The sequence below is a fragment of the Tripterygium wilfordii genome, chromosome 14 (assembly GCF_013401445.1).
Source record: "Tripterygium wilfordii isolate XIE 37 chromosome 14, ASM1340144v1, whole genome shotgun sequence".
In the NCBI taxonomy this organism is placed as follows: Eukaryota; Viridiplantae; Streptophyta; class Magnoliopsida; order Celastrales; family Celastraceae; genus Tripterygium; species Tripterygium wilfordii.
Genome location: NC_052245.1, coordinates 11,801,145 through 11,819,340, shown reverse-complemented (window position 1 = coordinate 11,819,340; position 18,196 = coordinate 11,801,145). Strand labels below are relative to the sequence as shown.

General features: G+C 37.7%; 3 protein-coding genes across 3 annotated transcripts; 2 read left to right on the top strand and 1 right to left on the bottom strand.

Annotated features, from left to right (window-relative positions):
* Positions 1 to 796: 796 nt before the first annotated feature.
* LOC120015747 (long chain acyl-CoA synthetase 6, peroxisomal-like) lies at positions 797 to 10,439 on the bottom strand. The gene is made up of 23 exons (XM_038868295.1): positions 10,070 to 10,439; positions 8,721 to 8,781; positions 8,567 to 8,644; positions 8,351 to 8,422; positions 8,188 to 8,269; positions 7,914 to 8,019; positions 7,738 to 7,814; positions 6,670 to 6,714; positions 6,421 to 6,507; positions 5,589 to 5,678; positions 5,397 to 5,476; positions 5,195 to 5,288; positions 4,792 to 4,880; positions 4,611 to 4,699; positions 3,761 to 3,890; positions 3,549 to 3,667; positions 3,326 to 3,449; positions 3,134 to 3,220; positions 2,506 to 2,609; positions 2,326 to 2,411; positions 1,460 to 1,546; positions 1,284 to 1,370; positions 797 to 1,208 (listed from the first exon to the last, which is right to left on the bottom strand). Exons 1-23 carry the CDS (start codon positions 10,182 to 10,184, stop codon positions 1,110 to 1,112), a joined length of 2,088 nt encoding a protein of 695 aa, XP_038724223.1. The 5' UTR covers positions 10,185 to 10,439; the 3' UTR covers positions 797 to 1,109.
* Positions 10,440 to 12,347: 1,908 nt separating this feature from the next.
* LOC120015766 (probable membrane-associated kinase regulator 1) lies at positions 12,348 to 13,643 on the top strand. Its single transcript, XM_038868316.1, has one exon. The coding sequence runs from the start codon at positions 12,361 to 12,363 to the stop codon at positions 13,366 to 13,368; it is 1,008 nt and encodes a 335-aa protein (XP_038724244.1). The 5' UTR covers positions 12,348 to 12,360; the 3' UTR covers positions 13,369 to 13,643.
* Positions 13,644 to 15,150: 1,507 nt separating this feature from the next.
* Positions 15,151 to 18,022, top strand: LOC120015693. Its single transcript, XM_038868223.1, has one exon. The coding sequence runs from the start codon at positions 17,225 to 17,227 to the stop codon at positions 17,915 to 17,917; it is 693 nt and encodes a 230-aa protein (XP_038724151.1). The 5' UTR covers positions 15,151 to 17,224; the 3' UTR covers positions 17,918 to 18,022.
* Positions 18,023 to 18,196: the final 174 nt, after the last annotated feature.

Sequence of the window (18,196 nt, the reverse complement as noted above, 5' to 3'; positions counted from 1 at the left end):
GTGTGGTGGTGCAGTAAGTGATCTGTTGTAGACGATAACGCGCACCTGTCGTCAGTGGGAATGGTGTCGTGGACCTACACAGTTGGTTCAACTGACCATTAAACTGATACATTTACATTATACGTTAGTAATGCGGAAAATCAAATCTTAATTCGCAATTAGTATGGAATTATTTTTCCTAATTAAATTGACGCAGGACAAGTGTCTGGACTGGAGAGAGAGCTCTCCAACATGTGCCCACTTCCACCAAATCAAAATGATTTAGGTTCCCCTATCAAAAGTTTTTTATTTTACAGTAATAATTTGATCTGGATTTGAGCGGAAGCTGAGCCCGGAAATATGAACCGCCGCACTGAAATGATTTGAGCCGATGTTCCATTTTGTTATGCTTGGGGAGGGAGACAATCCGAGTTATTGGAAATTGACATCCCTAGGACAGTTTTCAATTTTTTTAACAATTTCCACACTATATCCAGTTTTTGGGTCTTCAAAAATAATCGTCAAAATCGAACCATCCAAAATGCCGATTGGTCGGTGAAATATCAAAATACCCCTCCAATAAGATATTGACATGTATCATTACTAAAAAATAATATTGGAAAGTATCTCGGTCTAACTAGGTGTCCTCTCTATAAGCTCATCATCGGTTACCCTGAAAACTACTCTGAATAGATCGATAAGGTATTCCATAAATACTTTAAACGGATTTTCAGAGATTCATCCTCACAAATCCATCTAACCATTACAAGAAATCGGTTATTAAAGAATAAAGAATTATATAAAAGATGATCACCACTAATGTAAAACTCTCACACTTTTTTACTCATAGCTAAAATAAAAGGCAATGGTTATGCAATTTATTAAGAAGACTAGCATTTTCTTCTTAGATGATACTAATATATCAGTGATTCTCGGAGGAAAACTTCAAATAATCAAAATTATTATGAGTTTATTCCCGAAGAAACAAACCGCAAACAATGTTATGCTTTAAATGAAGGACAGCTCCAAGCCTTACTATGTCAAATCCAGTGTTCTCGTTACCAATAGAACGATGCTGAATTGCAGCATCTGAACTTTGTCGATGCTTTTCTGAATACTAAAACTTGATTTCACAGTACCTTCTGGGCAGAAGGATCTGATGTCGACAGCTCAGCGTACATGTTCGATATGGCTTTTGCAAAGTATTCCTTTGCTTGAGGTCTCTTAACCTGCAAGCAATTGACACAGTAAGAATCAGAAATGTCAACTCTCTGTAGTTTTGTTTCACTCTCAGGTACAATTACCTTCATTGTTGGCGTGAGAAGACCATTTTCCAGAGTAAAGGGCTCCGGCACCAAAGTAACGGCTTTTGCAAATTCAAAGCCTCGCAGCTGCAGCAAAATCAATCAATGGTTTGAGCTAAAAAAATAAGTTCAACTGCAAAGTATGGGCCATATGGAAAGTTTATCAGATGCATTGCCTGCGCTTCTCGACCAATGGCATCCATATCAGCCAAGACAGCTGCCCTTGCTCTTGGGTCACTGCAAAGTTGTTCCAAATTTGTGCTCTGCACACACGTTACAGAGAATGGTTAATATATAATGATGGGACCTTGATTCTCGTATCTTATCTGTCTAGAAGCATAGACTGCATAATAGCACAAGCTTAACAAATTTGGAAACAGCTTAAATTCGCATCCCTTTGTCTATTCCAAAAGATTTAAGTGCCTCACAGTTCACTAATGTGTGAACAGAAGGTTACCACATGAAGCAACTGACTGAACCAAATCAACCTTGGCATTAAGAATTTCGGATTTGATTAGGAGAATTCAAAGACATAGCCAAATGCATGATATACATGGTGTTACTTAAGCACATTATGACTCCATAACTTCAAGTTCAGGACATAGACAAATAAAATGAACCATCACAATATTGGAGAAGTTTAGAACATGACAACCAGGCCAACAATTATAAGAAAAAGAAGGCACAAGCATGCATCTTCCTCTTCTACTGCACAAAATTGTGCACTAGGCTAGCCTGCATTCCCCTTCCCTTTATTTGGATCTCTCTTTAGTAAAGCCGTGCATTCATATTTTCAATCAACCTTCCCTTCCCCCTTTTCAGTTCACGACACATCCAATAATTGGTTAACTGAACTTCAACAGCTTTACTAGCAAAAAATAAATATCTTATGACTAACAACAAAAATCAGAGGGCAGTACATTAAATAAAAGCAGCAAAAGATCGGTAAAAAAATGTCCCTTTTCCCCACTCAACGGAAACAACAGTACAAAGCCAATAAATTCCTTTCTGTGTGAGTGAAAGAAGCCAAACCAGATGCTACCTTGATACCTTCCGATGCCGCCCAGGCTTTCAGCACATCGTGGTCCACTGAAACAATAGCTACCAAAGAAGAATTGAGGCTGTCACCTAGCAATGGAAAAGTCAAGAGTCAGCCGGTTTTGGGGAGGGGGGGCGCAGGGAAGAGACAGAATCATAAACACAAAAAAGCCAATCATGTTACCATATATGAAGCACTGGGCAATAAATTTGCATTTAGCATAAACATTCTCAATTTTCTCTGGAGCTATGTACTCCCCTTGCGCCAACTTGAAAATGTTCTTCTTTCTGTAACAACATAAGAATTTTTGGTTATTATGCTGAAGATATGGATGGATATTCCAAATTGAATTGGAGACACACTGCAACTATAACATTATGAAAATGAGGTATCCTTTGTTCACAAGTTCCATGCTCGATTGACACAGTCTAGAACAGCACTCACATAACTAGAATTAAAATATATATATAAAAAAAAAAGAAGAAGCTACCCATTGATCCAACATAGTGGTTGTGCCAAAACAAACCAAGAAGTTGGCTGCATAACCCCTTCATAGGACACTCCTATTATCATCCCACACATAAAGCCTAAGAATGTAGAAAAGTGAGCTTTCGTCTTCTCCACAGGCACAAAAGTATACTGATGACTCAGACCTGATATACCTAGTTATATGTAACCAACTACTCCCAAACGTAGAGACAGTTACAAAAGTCTAGGGAGACACAAAATGTGCCAATGATATACAGATTTTGGTGAGTCCAGCCACAATCAATTCAATTCAGGAACATAACCTAGGATGGTATGATCTCACCTATCAATAATCTTCAGACGACCTCCGGGTAGCCAGAGCCCTATGTCTCCAGTATGAAGCCATTCGTCTTCATCAATTACTTCCCTCCTGTCCAAATTATTATATAATTCAGATGAATTCCATATTTCAAATAACCAAAATGAGCCAGTCATTTTTTTATGAAATGAGCTAGTCAACAGGTAAGGTGAGTACGTCTGCGCTTCATCTTTATAATATCCTAGGAAAACAATGGGACCCCTAACACAGATTTCGCCACGAGGATATGGCTTATCCTCAGATGTATAGTTCATTTCGGGTACATCTACAAGCTTTATTTCTGAAACAGAATGACAAACAATGAACTCAACCCAAGGATAGACAAAACAAGTGACAAAGAGTCTACATCAGATGTCTAAAATTCTTGTCAATAACTCACCACAAGCAGGATTAGGAGAGCCCACATGACCAGATAGGTTGTCTCCCCCATCAATAGAACTTATAAGACATGAAGTCTCTGTCATTCCATATCCTTCCAGTACTAGTCCACCAAAGCAACTGCACAGTAATTCCGATATAGCATAAAACAAGCAGCAGAAAAGAACACATTGTCTGCCTAGCCATTCAAATTGCTAAATACAACTGACTTACATCTTCAAAAAATCCATCACATCAGGAGACAAAGGTGAAGCACCAGAAGCAATGAAACGAACGCGTCCTCCAAGTCTTGCCTTTATTTTATTGAACACCAATCTGTCCCACATTGGGGATGGATTCTTACCTGCAGCAAAAAGTCAGAAAAGATGTCTTGAGTTGAAAAATGCTGTACAAATTAACATTAAATTTCATGCCCCTAGAATAGAACTTAAAAGAAGCCCTCAAAGAACCTCAAATCTCTTCAGTTAAGAACTACAATATCACTCAACCACCAAAAGCATAAAGGAAATACTTTCTTCAAGAAACCCTCATGATGCAGATGTCTCCATCAGTATTACTTCACAGATTTGATGCAAAACAAAATTTCTGCACTTCTAAACCTTCATGATTAAGAAAAACAAGAAGAGATATTTATATAGAATGTTACTAGTACAATTACCACTGCCCCACTTTCTTCCTCTCTTTTCTAAAAGTTTTGAAATCAATTTGACACAGAACCACCTACTTTCCTACACTTCCACAAATTCAACCCCAGACTTTTTGAAAAAAATTATGGTTCATTATTCTTCACATTCGAGCTCTTGATACAAATTTCGAAATCGCCATCAGAGAGAGGGAAAGAAAAAAGTCTGTTTCCACAATTCAACTGAAAGAAATGCATCGAAAACCACATTGAAGGACAAAAAAGTTTGTGCTTCTCAGTTTTTGCTATTAAAGGTTACAAATTATGCCATATTAATATTATGTAGTACGGAAATTTAACAAACAGAGCACAATATAAAAGTTAGAAAAAAAAAATATTTCATGCTACATTTCAATAGAAACCACAATGGGATTTTTTTACCATTCAACATAGCATTCTTCTTAGCATTGTAGGCTGAATTAAATAACCTCTCTCGTAGTCCCCCAGAAGTCTTTACAGCATTCATAATGCTGCCAAACAAAATATTTGACCAATGAGTGCATAAACATTTTAGCCATTATTGAGTAAAATTATTTCAAGAAACAATGGGCATAGATTTTACCCTGCATATATTCTATTATACAGTCTAGGTACACTGCAGAATAGGGTGGGTCTCAGAGCAGCCATATCATCCATTAGCTTCAAATTATCCTGTAGGCAAAGATTTGAAAATAGGGCCAGTCAAGTAACTATTTATCCCAATAAGCGTGGAATACATTATACCAGCTCCCTTTTCCTGCTTTTCCAATATGGAGCTCAACTATGAAAGGCTCATTCAATAAACAATAATCAGTTAAATCAAATAAAAACAGTAAGTTTATCAACTATATGATCACAGAAATTATACATTTAGGGATCTATTCACCTAATGAGAATATCAGCAACCCCATCAAAAGTTAAAGATATTCACTCAGGCTACCAACAATTATTCAAGGTTACAAGAAGTTATTGGAGCAGTCTCATACCCCTTGGTAGAAACCAACAGCAACCCCAGAATATGCTAACGCGACCTGATTCGCCCTTTCGTAAATGTGTGCCAAAGGAAGATAAGAGATATAACTGAAAAAAAGGGGTTATTTTTAGTACAACATAGAACTTTCAAGTAAGCCGACATAACGCAGCAACAACCAAGTATCTTATGTTATAGCTAAGATAACGAATACTTACACATCTGATGAGTTATATTTCATAACAAAACTGGCGCCAGCAACATTTGCAATCATGTTCCCATGGGACAATACAGCTCCCTTCACAGAGTTACTAAAAATTAAATCTTCATTCTGTTGCTATATTCAAACCATTTCCAGAAATACTATAACCCTTAAAATGAAATTAACAGTGCATGAGAAGAACTTATACCTTGGGAGTCCCAGTTGTACCGCTTGTGTAGCAAATGGTAGCAACATCGTCAGGTTTTGGTGGGCAAAAGGGCTGAACATTACTACGGCCCTAAAAGGAAACCATTGAACAAAAAAGTATGTTAACAACAGATCAAAATCAGAATAATATAATATGACCACATAATCTTTGAAGCTACACCATCATGAATTTTGCAGCTATAGGAATCCTGAAAATCCAAGGATGAACTATGAACATGCACTCAAGAACCCATGCATTAATCTGAAATTGTTTTAGCACTAGTATACTGCAATGATATAGGAAATTCAATCAATTATAGAATATTAGTTTTCACGACCACAGCCAACAAATACTGAGACAGCAAAAGGTTTTGCTAGCAAAAGACTTGAATTCTTCAGAAGACACATGGAGCATAAATTAAAAGAGAAAGTAACACGGTTTTAGTGACTGACAAGATTGTACCACGCTTTTAATGACTGACAAGATTATTCTCACATAGTATTATATTGCCAGAAGAGACAAAATATACGTGGGGGGCAGGCGAACGGGAACCGACCGAGAACCCGAACCGCTTGACTGGCTGACCCCTTCATACTCGATTCATTAGGGTCGGGGATGGATGGATGAATTGCAAGGAACCCTCAGCAGAAAGATTCAAGAAAAAAATGGAGACCAAACATTATGGGCTCACAAGAAATAAATCATAATGGTCACTGTTGAGAAGGAAAAATAAATAACTCAGGTTGCTTCAATGAAATTAACACGAGCATCAGTTAATTTATGTTGCTAGATACCCGACAGAATACAACAATGGGAAAGTGTTAGCAATTACCTGATTAAGTAATTTTGAATACGTTACAACATGAACTCCAGTTGATGATGAAAGGGATGGCATTTGTTCATCAATCCCGCCTACAACCTGTTTTAGAGGAAAAGCAAATGAAAGTGCTTGCTATCCCTTCCTTTCTTGCTGGTGCGAAGGCAATGTCCAATTTTCTTTATTATTCCAGTATTTTATCAAGAAAGATCAGGTTGGATTCAGACACCCACACAAACACAGAGGTTGGGAGAGTTTGCATACCACAATAAGACGTACAGTAGGAATCTCAGACAAGAAGCTCAGCAACTGCCAATTAAAAGCAAGAGAAGTACATGAGAAATCAAGCACTACATAGAAAAAAAAAAAAAAGAAAAGAAAAATTGTATACATAAAGAAAATAATAAATAAAATGCAAAAAGTTAATTGGTTAATACTGTGGTTATGAGTGCAGTTTTAACTTCTTAATTTATTTTGAGTAAGAGGATATAGATCTCTTGAAGCAATTAAGGTTCTCATTCTCGCAATAATTACAAGGGTAGTGGTTACAGTAGCATTTTTTTTGAAGAAGGTTATATTAGCAGGTACCTGCTAAAGCCTAAAAGTATATACATAGGACAACACCTTGATCCAAATGCAAAGAAAAGTAATGTTGAACTTACCCATCATTCTGTTCAAATACATTAAGGCAGTCGTGTAACAATGGTTCTTGGCCGAAGAAAAGATGTTACCCCAAGAAAAGATGTTACCCCAGGTAAAAAGCACGACGTTGAGGAAACAGCAAGATAAATAGAAAAAGTTATTGAATGTCAATCCAAATAAAGCTAATGGAAAAAATCGCAAAATTTAATCCCGGCTTCAGGATTAAGATGTTGACATAGTATGAGTTTAAGTTATTCAAGGATTACTAATAACTATGTGTATCCTCTGTGTTTTTGGCTCTCATCCTATAGCATGTATCTAATTAATGACTTCAAAGGGGTAAAAATTCTACACAAAAGCCATACGCGTATTCCAAAGCAGTATGATAATCATTTTAAATAAGGTTCCCATCAATTAAGCAAAATCCTACTCAAAATTCCTCGAGAGAAGAACTTATTATCGTTCTCCATGATGACTATGCAGGCACTGCATAACATATTCTAAACTTCGTGAAGAACTGCCACCCAGTTCAATCAAGTTCATAATCACCTATATGTTATTGGATCTTTCTAAATTTCCAGTACCATACATGGTCTGAGGCTAGAAAGATAATCATCTCCCAAGCTTGATACCGCATTCTTCCAACTGATAGGAATAGGACAACCCAAGGATAGAATTATTTGAACTCACAGAATTCAGTGTCTGGGGAACACAAAATATTGCTTGAACAACAGCATGATTAGAAATATACTTCACAGCTTCTGGACCTAAAGAGAATAAAAAATAAAAAAAAGTTTCGACATCAGCAGTGCATATCAAGCCAACTAGAAATCATATTTGAACTCCATATTTGACAGGTCACAGACCAAGAGTATCATATAAAGGAACAGATATATATGAATACGCTGAGCAGGCATGATCTACAATGAGCCACTCTGGTCTGTTGATAAAATACAATCCAACAGAAGATCCCTGGATAAATAAAAAAACTACAATAAGATATTAAGTAAGAAAATATTCACCAACTAAATGTTTGTTTATAAAATACAACTACTTATTGATAGTTGATCGAACTAAAATGAGAAAAAAAAAAAATTGAACCGGAAATAATTAATGATCTAGTACTCTATGCATGTTCACCTTTGGTATTCCATAGTAAATTAGACTGGAACCTATTGCTGTCCGAGCAGTGCCTGCTTCTCCATATGTCATCCATTTGTACCTGAAGGAATGCATGTCAGTGGGAGACTCAACTTCAACAAAAATAACTTACAGACTACATTCAAGAGGAACAGAAACTCACTCTCCAACAGTTCCGTCAACCCGGATTCGTGTGCCTAGATATTTGTAATCTCGAAAAGTATCAACAGCGTGACTATACTCAAAAAGGATGGAAAAACCATATTTAGCCTACACTAATTGCAATAAAATGAAGGTATAAATTTTTCAAATGGCCGGAACAGTTTAGAAAAGAAGAACTTAAAGGTGATTAAGCAAACTAAACACGAAGGATGCTCACACAAAATTATCATGTAGTGTACCAATTTCTGGATGATCGGGAAATCTAGTCACAAGCTTCAAAGGGGAATGAGCTGACCTGCAAACAAATTATCTTGAGCTTTAGTAAAGGAAGGGAAAATAAAGAAAACTCAAAAAACTTTAGTAAACGTTACCGGTATACATTCCACTTTCCCGTCTGAAGTTTTTCTGGAAGAACAACACTATAACCCTGCTCTGCTCAGAAATCAACACGAGCATTGGCAGTATTAATGCATACATGTATAATAAAAACTTTACGATAAAGAAAAAGAATGTAACAGCAGATAAAAGAGGCAGTTCGTGATGCTGAATCACCACTATAGGTAAATTAAAAGGACACTGAGTGATTATCAGAGACATTTTCACTCAAAAATTAGCCTGGTCCCCCCACTAACACTATTGACAACATAGAGAGTTTACTAATATGATATCATGCATGTTGAATGCATATAAATGATAATGAAATTATCCATAGATGTCCATCAAATGCTTCACGACAATGGCATATTTTCCACTGCGTATTAATAAGTGAAGCCTACCATAAAGCACAACTATTCAAGAACATTACATGTTCTAATGATATAATCTAAACCAAATGTAGTACATACTGAGTTCTATCTATAACTGATTCTCATGTTTTAGGTGTAAGGACGAACCAGATTATCAAAACTAAAATGTGAAACCATGAAACAAAATATATTCCAAAAGCTTAAGTTGTTGGGAAGGTGAATCATTCATCAATTACATTTTTTACTCCTACAATCCCCTGTGTGTAGGTTAGAGTAACTCTAAATTGGGGAGGTTCAACACATAGAACATTTAATCTTTTAAGTGGCGATGAATCTTGAACCAAGAATCAACAATTGTGAAAGGCACTGATTCTGTATTAAATCATAATTTCATCCCAATAGCTCAACATGTTGAATCGTTGATTGAAGAATCCAACAATACAAAACTAACTGTCACGTGCCTTTGACTTTTGGGCCTTATGATCAGGGAGAACCGTTGGATGAAGAAGTATAATTGATGGTTGTGATGGTTCCTTTTGTCTTACTATTTATGTAGTGTTTTGCCTTAAGGGTAGTGGTTGTTGAATATTAGTTCTGTTGTGTTAAACTTGGAGAGCCGCCCCCTCTCGAAAGAGGCGAACTTTATCTGTCACCTCCATTGTTGTTGTTCTGGATTCTGTTGCTGTAACTCTAGATCACTATATTTGAGTTATCTATTACAAGTCTCCTGTTAGATTCAGTTGTGGTTATTGTGGTGTATTTTGCTAGTTATCTGGTTGCATAACACTAACTTCGTTTCTATGACTCCTCCCATAATAAATACATCATCATTCATGATCTCCTAAACAATAACCAAGTGTTTTCAAATTATCAATAACTCTCGAGATTTCAAAGACGAACGGAAACAAAATACACATACAAGTACAAATCACTACTTAAATTTATAGATCATACAAGTAAAGGGAAAGCATTACCAGAGAAGAACTCGCCGGCGGTGGAGTTAGTACAGAGCTGGGAAGGAGAATCGGCAGAGGCGACAAAGTGGCCGTGTATGGCTTCAATGCGTCGTTGAGCTGAGGTAGTATCCATGGCTTGGTCTTTGTGTTATCTGTTCTCGAGATCCGAGCACAGAATGATCGAGAAACCGTAAATGCCTTTTTGTTTGGGATCAGGGCACGCGTTCCTATGATGATGATGATGATCGTTGTGGAAATCCTCTATCAGGTTAAATGGAGTGAGTATTATATTATTAAGAACAAATTAGTATGGTGGTAGGTATTCGGATTTCCAAACTTCTAAAGGAAAAGCTCGTGCCATCGGCTGAGGCTCTACCGCGAATACCGGGAACCCACGGTCACGGGTATGTTACCGTTGCAAGGTCAAAAAAAAATGTCATATAAAATCATGTTTCCAAGTATAGTATGTTCTTTAGTGACTAGATTATTTAGTTTTGTAACAAATGTCATATAAAATCATCCACATCAAATTATCTAAATATTTTTTTTCTTTTAAAGAATATATATAGAAAATTAATTAAAAAATAATATCTACATTAAATTATCAAAACTTATTAAAATAAGTTATTACCTAAAGTATACACTTTTTTTTGGTTATTTTATCTCAACTATGTCCTCTCTCTTCTGTTACATATCTCATCTTTCTCTTCTCTCTTAGCATTCTGCCACGATCGCTTGAACATTGAACGCATATTTGAAGTAGCGCTTGAACATTGAACACGGATTTAAAGTAGATAGTTGTGGATCCATATTTTAGCATCCAAGTATTGTCCGTTTCGGGGTACTGTACATTTTTTTTTACCCACTCACAATTTCATCTGAAAAAATTCTAATTTTCCCGCCTCCATCACTACTAGACCCCAATCGCACCCCGTTAAATGATGTATTAGAAATGAAAAATGAATCGTTGTTGGAAGTATTCCCCTAGTTTCTTTTTTTAAAAAATATTGCCTAAAAAAAATAATAATGATAGGGATCACATCATATGTATCTTAGTTATCCTAACTGTGTATTCAAAAATAAGTTTTTCTAACTGTTAAGTTGGATGAATTAATTTGAATTATGTGCGTATAACTTAACAGTTGAGATAATTAGGATACCAACTACTATAATTTTGATTATTTTCATAAAAAAACAATAATAATATAGATCCTAAACGTTGGTATTCGCACACAACTTCATGTACATCATGTGAGTGTGAGAGATGTAAAGTTAACGAATTCACTTGCAAATCTCTAAGAGGGGAATGCTCACCTAACGATTAGAGACAAACGGATTCGGGGGACGTCCGGTATCAAATGTACAGGACTAATGTCCGGTAGAAATGTGAACCGTTGGATTGAATCCAACGGTCTGCATTTTCTTTGCCCAAAATTTGGCATTTTCGACTCTCTCACTTCCTAACATATCTAGCACTTCTTCCAAACATATCTATGTTTTCTTCTCCCCTTCTCTCTGACCTCTTATCTCCTCTTCTCCTTACCCCCTCACAAAACAGTTTCTTTCTCTCACTGGCACTCACTTTCCCTCACGTTGGATTTGATTTATTGGATCCAACGGTTCACGATCCATATTGTACAATAGTCTGGTACTTTAGGTACCGGACCTCCCCTCAATCCGAGACAAACAGCTGTATGATCCTATGATGTGTGCTAAAGCCAACAACAAATAAGTAACAAATTTGAGATCAAGTCACCATAATCACTATTCAATGCGACCATAATTAGATTGCGCTACTCGTCCTTATGGATCATGGTCACAATGATAATGCATAACCTTTACAAACTTTGTCTATGGTGGTCCTAAACCCAACCCCAGTGACAAAGTCTATCAATGGATCAAACACTTGACAGTTGTGTAACAGGTCGAAAAACTACATCGGACTCGGAAAGTGTGGAGGATTTTACAACTGTAATGATGAGTCAGCAATTCTGACAACACTAATTACAGTATCTTGCCTTTCTGCATGCCCCATCATAATCGCTAATTACAGTATTTATCATTAAATAATGACTTGACCACCATTCAACCTTTCACGTTCAAGGCACGTGATCACCCGCTTCAAATTTCAAAATGTAATCCCATGTGACCTTCCTGCCACCGCGAACTACGGTTGTTGATGGAGGCGCGTGTAGAGGAAACCCGTAGAAACGCGTGATGTCAACAAAATCCTTTCCCCCACAATGAGCCGTTATTAAAATGTCCCATAGAGTCTCGCTCTAAGTACTGTTGATGGTGTAGAAGTAAAGATGGGGAGGAGAAGAGAGACGGATCGTTTGCGATCGCAAACGCTTCCTTCATCGCCGTCTCACTCTTTCTCCGCCTCCCCTTCTTCCTCATCCGACTTCGAGTTCACAGTCTCACTCTCTCCACGGAAAACATGTTCCACTCTCTGTCCGGCCGACGAGCTCTTCTACAAGGGCCAGCTCTTGCCTCTCCATCTCTCTCCACGCATTTCCATGGTTCGAACCTTGCTCTTGGCGTCTCCAAGCACGTCCTCCTCCTCCGACATCACCACCACCGCCTCACGTGACAGCGCTAGCTCGAATGACTCCAATTCCTCCTTCACCAGTGACTTGCTCGCTGCAGAGTGCGAATCCTCCCGGCCTAGCTCCGCTGCCGAGGACGACGAGCTCAAGAGATTCAACAACAGCCAACACTTAAACCAACAGATCAAGAAGAGCAAGTACTTTTCATTGGCGAGATTCTCTTCTGTGTTCAAAAAGGATCAGAAGACCCGAGACCCGATCGATAATGTATCCGGAAAATCGGTCAAAAGAATCAGTGCGACCGCAAAAGAGGTCATAAGGAAGTATCTGAAGAAGGTGAAGCCATTATATGAGAAATTATCACAGAAACAGCAACAAAAAATGGGAGGAGGAACCATACATGCAACGTCAGCGACAGCTAACACAGTCTGTTTGCCTATGAAGCTAGAGAGATCCGATAAGGATCCGGATTTGCCGTTCAACAATTCGAGAAAAGAAAGCAGTAGTGACATGTTATCCCACTCTTTTTCCGGGAATTTATGGTATCCAAGTAGGAGAAGCTGCGTCTCGAGCTGTCCGTCTTCGATGCGATCATCACCGAGTCACTCAGGCGTGCTCTGTCGAACCGGGTATTCGGGTATGGGCACGGGGCCGGTTGCCGTTGCTGATTCATCGTCTACGGAGGAGTTGCAGAGTGCTATTCAAGGAGCAATCGCTCATTGCAAGAACTCCATGATGAACAAGAACATGGTCAGTATTGAAATTTGAGAAAATTAACCTAATAATTGCATTACTTCTAATCCTAATTCTATTTGTTTCGTAACTGTGAAACCCTGATGAATGATGATTCGAATTTTCATCCATTATTTTGGCATGGAAATCGAGGTTGGTTAGTGGGGATTCTGGGGACATTGGAAACTGTGTAGTGGGTTCTGGATTTGTCATGCACTGTAACTCATCCAACCTTTTTAGGCTCTCCTTTTTGCCCTACTGTTGTGACGGTGTCCGCTTTTGCACTCAATGATTCGGGAAAGTGGAGCTGAACCATTTCCATTGAATTAATTTTGTTTATTTATTTTGAGTTTTTTGTTTTTGGTGGTTGGGTTTTGAATTTTTGACTTCCTAAATCCTAATCCTTCATTGTTTATGTGTTTGGTTCCTTAAATGATCCATGTGGAAAGTTCAGTTCAGCCTCCTTGGAGAAGACGGTGCCATATTGTGTAATGAATAATGCATCATTCATACATTACCATAGAAACTAGAAATCAGGGTTTGGGGTATATATTAAATTTAGTGAACATAATCTGTTGAGATATTTCGAATATAATCTTGTTAAAAAGGGGTTCCAATGTTCCATATATGCAACTGTATCGTACCACACAGTGCACTATGATTTATGACAATTTGCAACGTCATTACATCTCCCGTTGAAATCTATTTGGGCCTTAAATGAAAGACAACTGGGCTTGAAGTAACGCAAGATTTTAAGGCTTTTTATATAGGGGTGTTCATCGAGTTGCAGCACCCAGCGGTTATCGGGCCAGCCTGATAAGGTTTTTAAATGGACTGGTCAGACCCGGCCCATAAGCTGTTTTCATGTTAGGGGTGTTCGTTGGGCTGGGTCCGGGGTTTATCGTAAACTATTTTATCGGAACTGACTCCTAAGTTATTTATCTCTCAAAATACATGACCATTTCAAATAAGGGAAGCATTGAGTCTTTTACCAATAATCCCCAAGGTCTTAGGTTCCCTCTACTGTAACCGAAGGAGGGAGGCATTGAGTTTCCTGCTACGCCAATCAGATACTGACACGGTGAGCCAGGCCTTCAAAGAGGAGGCAAAAATTCATGTTTAATTTGTTGTAATGAAGTTGGGGATTAATCCATCATGGGATGTTGTCCATGTTGAACACGACTTCATTTAATTTGCAGCCCCCAAAAGCATTATAATTGCATCAGAGAAGGCCCAGCTAGCCCAAAATTGTTGGACTTCTAACTTGTCAATAGGGCTAGAATTGAGACGCTTTTATACCAGCAGAGAGGCAGACCCTAAAACAAGCTAAAAACGCCCTTTTCCCCAAAGTTAACAGTCCGAATAATGTCCCACTCCAGCAATCCATGACTTTGAATCTACGATTGCAAATAAGTCGGAATGGAGCTTTTAATGGCTAACGGAGTTGCAAATTCTTCTTCATTTGTTGTATTTTACAACATGAGTTTACAAGTATTGATAAGCATAATGCTATCCCTAGACAACAGTCAAAAACACTTTGATGGAAACTATTATCAACCATTGTGAACAAAATGATTATGTACTAGTTAAACATGGTGATTGTGTAGTTTCATCATATAAGGCTAAATGGTTCATGTATAGAGCTCTTTTGACCAGCCAACACTCAAATTATTGAGACATTATTCTCTCTGTTTTCATTAATACTTGCCCCACACAAAATACAACACTAATAAGGGTAAAAAAAAACAAACAATTAGATTAGTCAATCTGAGTTATGACAAGAGAAAGCGCAGCCTTTTGCATTGTTTACAAGCGCAGCTAAGAAAAAGATGATATTGGAAGGGACAGAATTATGACTTTAGGACCCCAGAATGGGATTCACCCCACCTGAGAGACAGTGCCCACTTCAAAATTGCCTTCCCAACCACTCATAATTAATAGAAAAAATGCAGCTTTGGTCTGAATTCAAAAATATAGCTGGGCTCACTTTCTCTCACTCACATTATCAAACAGCTACAGGACATGAGGAAAAAATTAAATAATGACAGAAGCTAAACAACTAAATAATGACAGAAGCTAAACAACAGCTATGCTTTGCATGAAACCAGGCTAAATCACTGTTTAATTTAATACAAAGTGTGTGCATGAATGGTCCCTCTCACTATTTGGGTCTACCGACTATTTGCTGTATCCTCTTAAATTTTTGCACAAAATCCACTGCAAACACATAATACTCATTTTGTTTGAAGTTCTCAAAACACTAAAAGAACCCAAACTCAGTGGTCCTTCTTTGTCCTAAAACTATTACAATCAATCAGATGGTCCATACTCCATACAGTTAACTATGTACAAGCTTTCTTGTCCCTCAAATCATTATTCAAAAGCTTGTCTGTAATGGATGCAACTAATAAGCCTTCATGGGAATGAATGCATTTACAACTTTAAAGGACCCACACAACTGATTTAGTCATGGAGAATACACAACAAGCAGAAGCAAAACATATAAGCAAGCAAGACCAAACTCAGAGCTTCTATCAAGGTCTAAAACATAGTGAATTATCATGAAATTTAGTTAATACACATCCATTGTAGAGTACACTAGTCCCTTCTCATCAATGGACTCCTGACTTATACGAAGGAGGGCTGGAAATTTCTTTTACTCTCGGCAAACTATTATTAACAACCTCCTACAGTTGACCGGCTTACGAAAAGCACTTGGGGTGAAGGCTTTCCCACAAATATGGGTCGCCGAGCAAGAGAAAAGAATGTCATTTGCATGAATATAGAACGATGACTGAATGTAGAATTATTGATGCAGACCTAGAAAACAAGCTTACAGCAAGATGATTCATGTACATTTTGTTTCTCTCTCTATCTGCTTGTGATTTTTGTTGTTTCTGTCAAGTTCAATAAAGCTTCTTCTATCATTGTTTCCCTCAAATCATATAACAGAAAAAGGACCACAAAAATATAATGAACGTGCTCATGAATAATAGAGCCTCCTAAGCCCTGTTGCATATAATGAACGTGCTCATCAATAATAGAGCCTCCTAAGTCCTAAGCAACAGTATATAATACTCAACAGATGACTAACTATGTTTATTAGCTGTCTGGGTATGATTAAAGCTGTCCAAATCTTGACTGAAGCTTTTCAAGTGTTGTGCATGATTATCTTATCTACCACTTGTTTACTCTTCTCTTACAGACAAGAAAACCCATCCCCAGAAACTGGGGAAAATTACAGAGTGTACCAGTAAAGGCCAAGCTCTTTCAAAGGGTATTTTGGTCAGGATAAGGTAACATATGTATGTTTGAATCAGATGACCACATGGAAAGAAATTACTCTCATGTGACCACATGCTCTGATCCCTGCAACCAGAAGAGTTCAACCAAACAAAGCTTCCCTCCCCCCTAACTAATCCACTTTTATAATCAACAGTTCACAGACTCACAAAGTTTAAACACTATTAATCTCTCAAGCTTTTTTTTTTTTTTGAGTATTGTAAGCAATTATAATCCAACACAACTATAAAGGTTAAGAGATATAGAACTACAGGCAAAAGAATGGTGAAAACCTTTTTGTCTTTAAGTTTTGAAAGTGTGCATGTGGTGTTTCCATATTCTAAACACTACCTTAGCTCACTTGTTTGGGTTTCACCAGACACCTAGTTATTATATTAGTCTCACCGTCCAAACACCAACTAAACAATAACAAGACATAGGGATTAAAAATTACGATGAAGCTGTAAAAGCAGCATCTTTTCTTTTCTTCTCTCTTTTTTTCCCCTTTATAAATCACAAATCTCATGCACCTTCTTCCTACATGCGACTTCACTAGCTAACTCCACAAAATCCTCTCTCTTTTCTAGTGAAACCCAAAATCTCAAACAAAATGGTTTCTCTAGAAACAGTTCAAGCAGCGGCCATATCCATTGAGCCTACCTCAAGTCCCCGGATTTCTTTCTCTGCAGATCTTCTCGATGAAAAGAACTTTATTTCTCTCTCCCACGAAATAGAGAGAGAGAAAGCAAGAACTCCAGAATTTGAGTTCCTATCAAGCAATGTGAATGGGAATAACATGATAACAGCAGATGAGCTTTTCTACGAAGGGAAGCTGCTCCCCTTCTGGCAAATTCAGCATTCTGAGAAGCTCAATAAGATCAGTTTGAATAAGAAGGACAATGAGAAAGAAGAGAGAGCAGCGGAGGCAAACAAGGAGGATCCAAAGGTGAGTTGGTTTATTGATGATGACCCATCTCCAAGGCCACCAAACTGCATTGTTCTTTGGAAAGAGTTGCTGAGGTTGAAAAAGAAACGCGCTTCTTCTTTGTCACCGTCATCTTCTTCTTCTTCGACATCATCTTCTTCAAGCTCACTAGCTGATATTGCTATTAAAGAAGAAAAGAAGGAAGGCTCTGCAGGGAACAGAGAGAAGCATGTGAAGAGGATAAAGAAAGGGCTGGAGAGAACAAGATCAGGCAGTATCAGAATTCGGCCGATGATAAATGTGCCCATTTGCACACAAGTGAAGAGCAACTCCTTACCACCTTTGTTTCCCCTCAAGAAAGGAAGATTGTATAGGTGAAGATGAGGAACTGACCGGATCTGTAGGTTTTTGTCCAATATCTTCATTTCTGCTATCTATTTCATTGTATTAAATCTTTTTTTTTGGGTGCTTTCTTTGTGTTTAGATCAATGTTGTCTGGCAAATATGATGACAATGTAAATGCTCACTTATATTTGTTGAATGTCATTAGCACAATAAGTTTATTTATTTTTTCTCATTTCAGTTAGAGAAACTAGAAGTAGACTGTTCTAGTTCTGTTTGGATAGAAACTAGAAAAAGTAGCACATGCAAGATGCA

Excerpts from the sequence above, each read along its gene's own strand:
- LOC120015747 (XM_038868295.1), bottom strand. The coding sequence starts at position 10,184 with ATGGATACTACCTCAGCTCAACGACGCATTGAAGCCATACACGGCCAC. Across the intron at positions 5,477-5,588 it reads GTACAACTGGGACTCCCAAG|GGAGCTGTATTGTCCCATGG; the intron begins GTATAAGTTCTT and ends AACTCTGTGAAG. Across the intron at positions 3,668-3,760 it reads GTGATGGATTTTTTGAAGAT|TTGCTTTGGTGGACTAGTAC; the intron begins GTAAGTCAGTTG and ends ATTACTGTGCAG.
- LOC120015766 (XM_038868316.1), top strand. The coding sequence starts at position 12,361 with ATGGGGAGGAGAAGAGAGACGGATCGTTTGCGATCGCAAACGCTTCCT.
- LOC120015693 (XM_038868223.1), top strand. The coding sequence starts at position 17,225 with ATGGTTTCTCTAGAAACAGTTCAAGCAGCGGCCATATCCATTGAGCCT.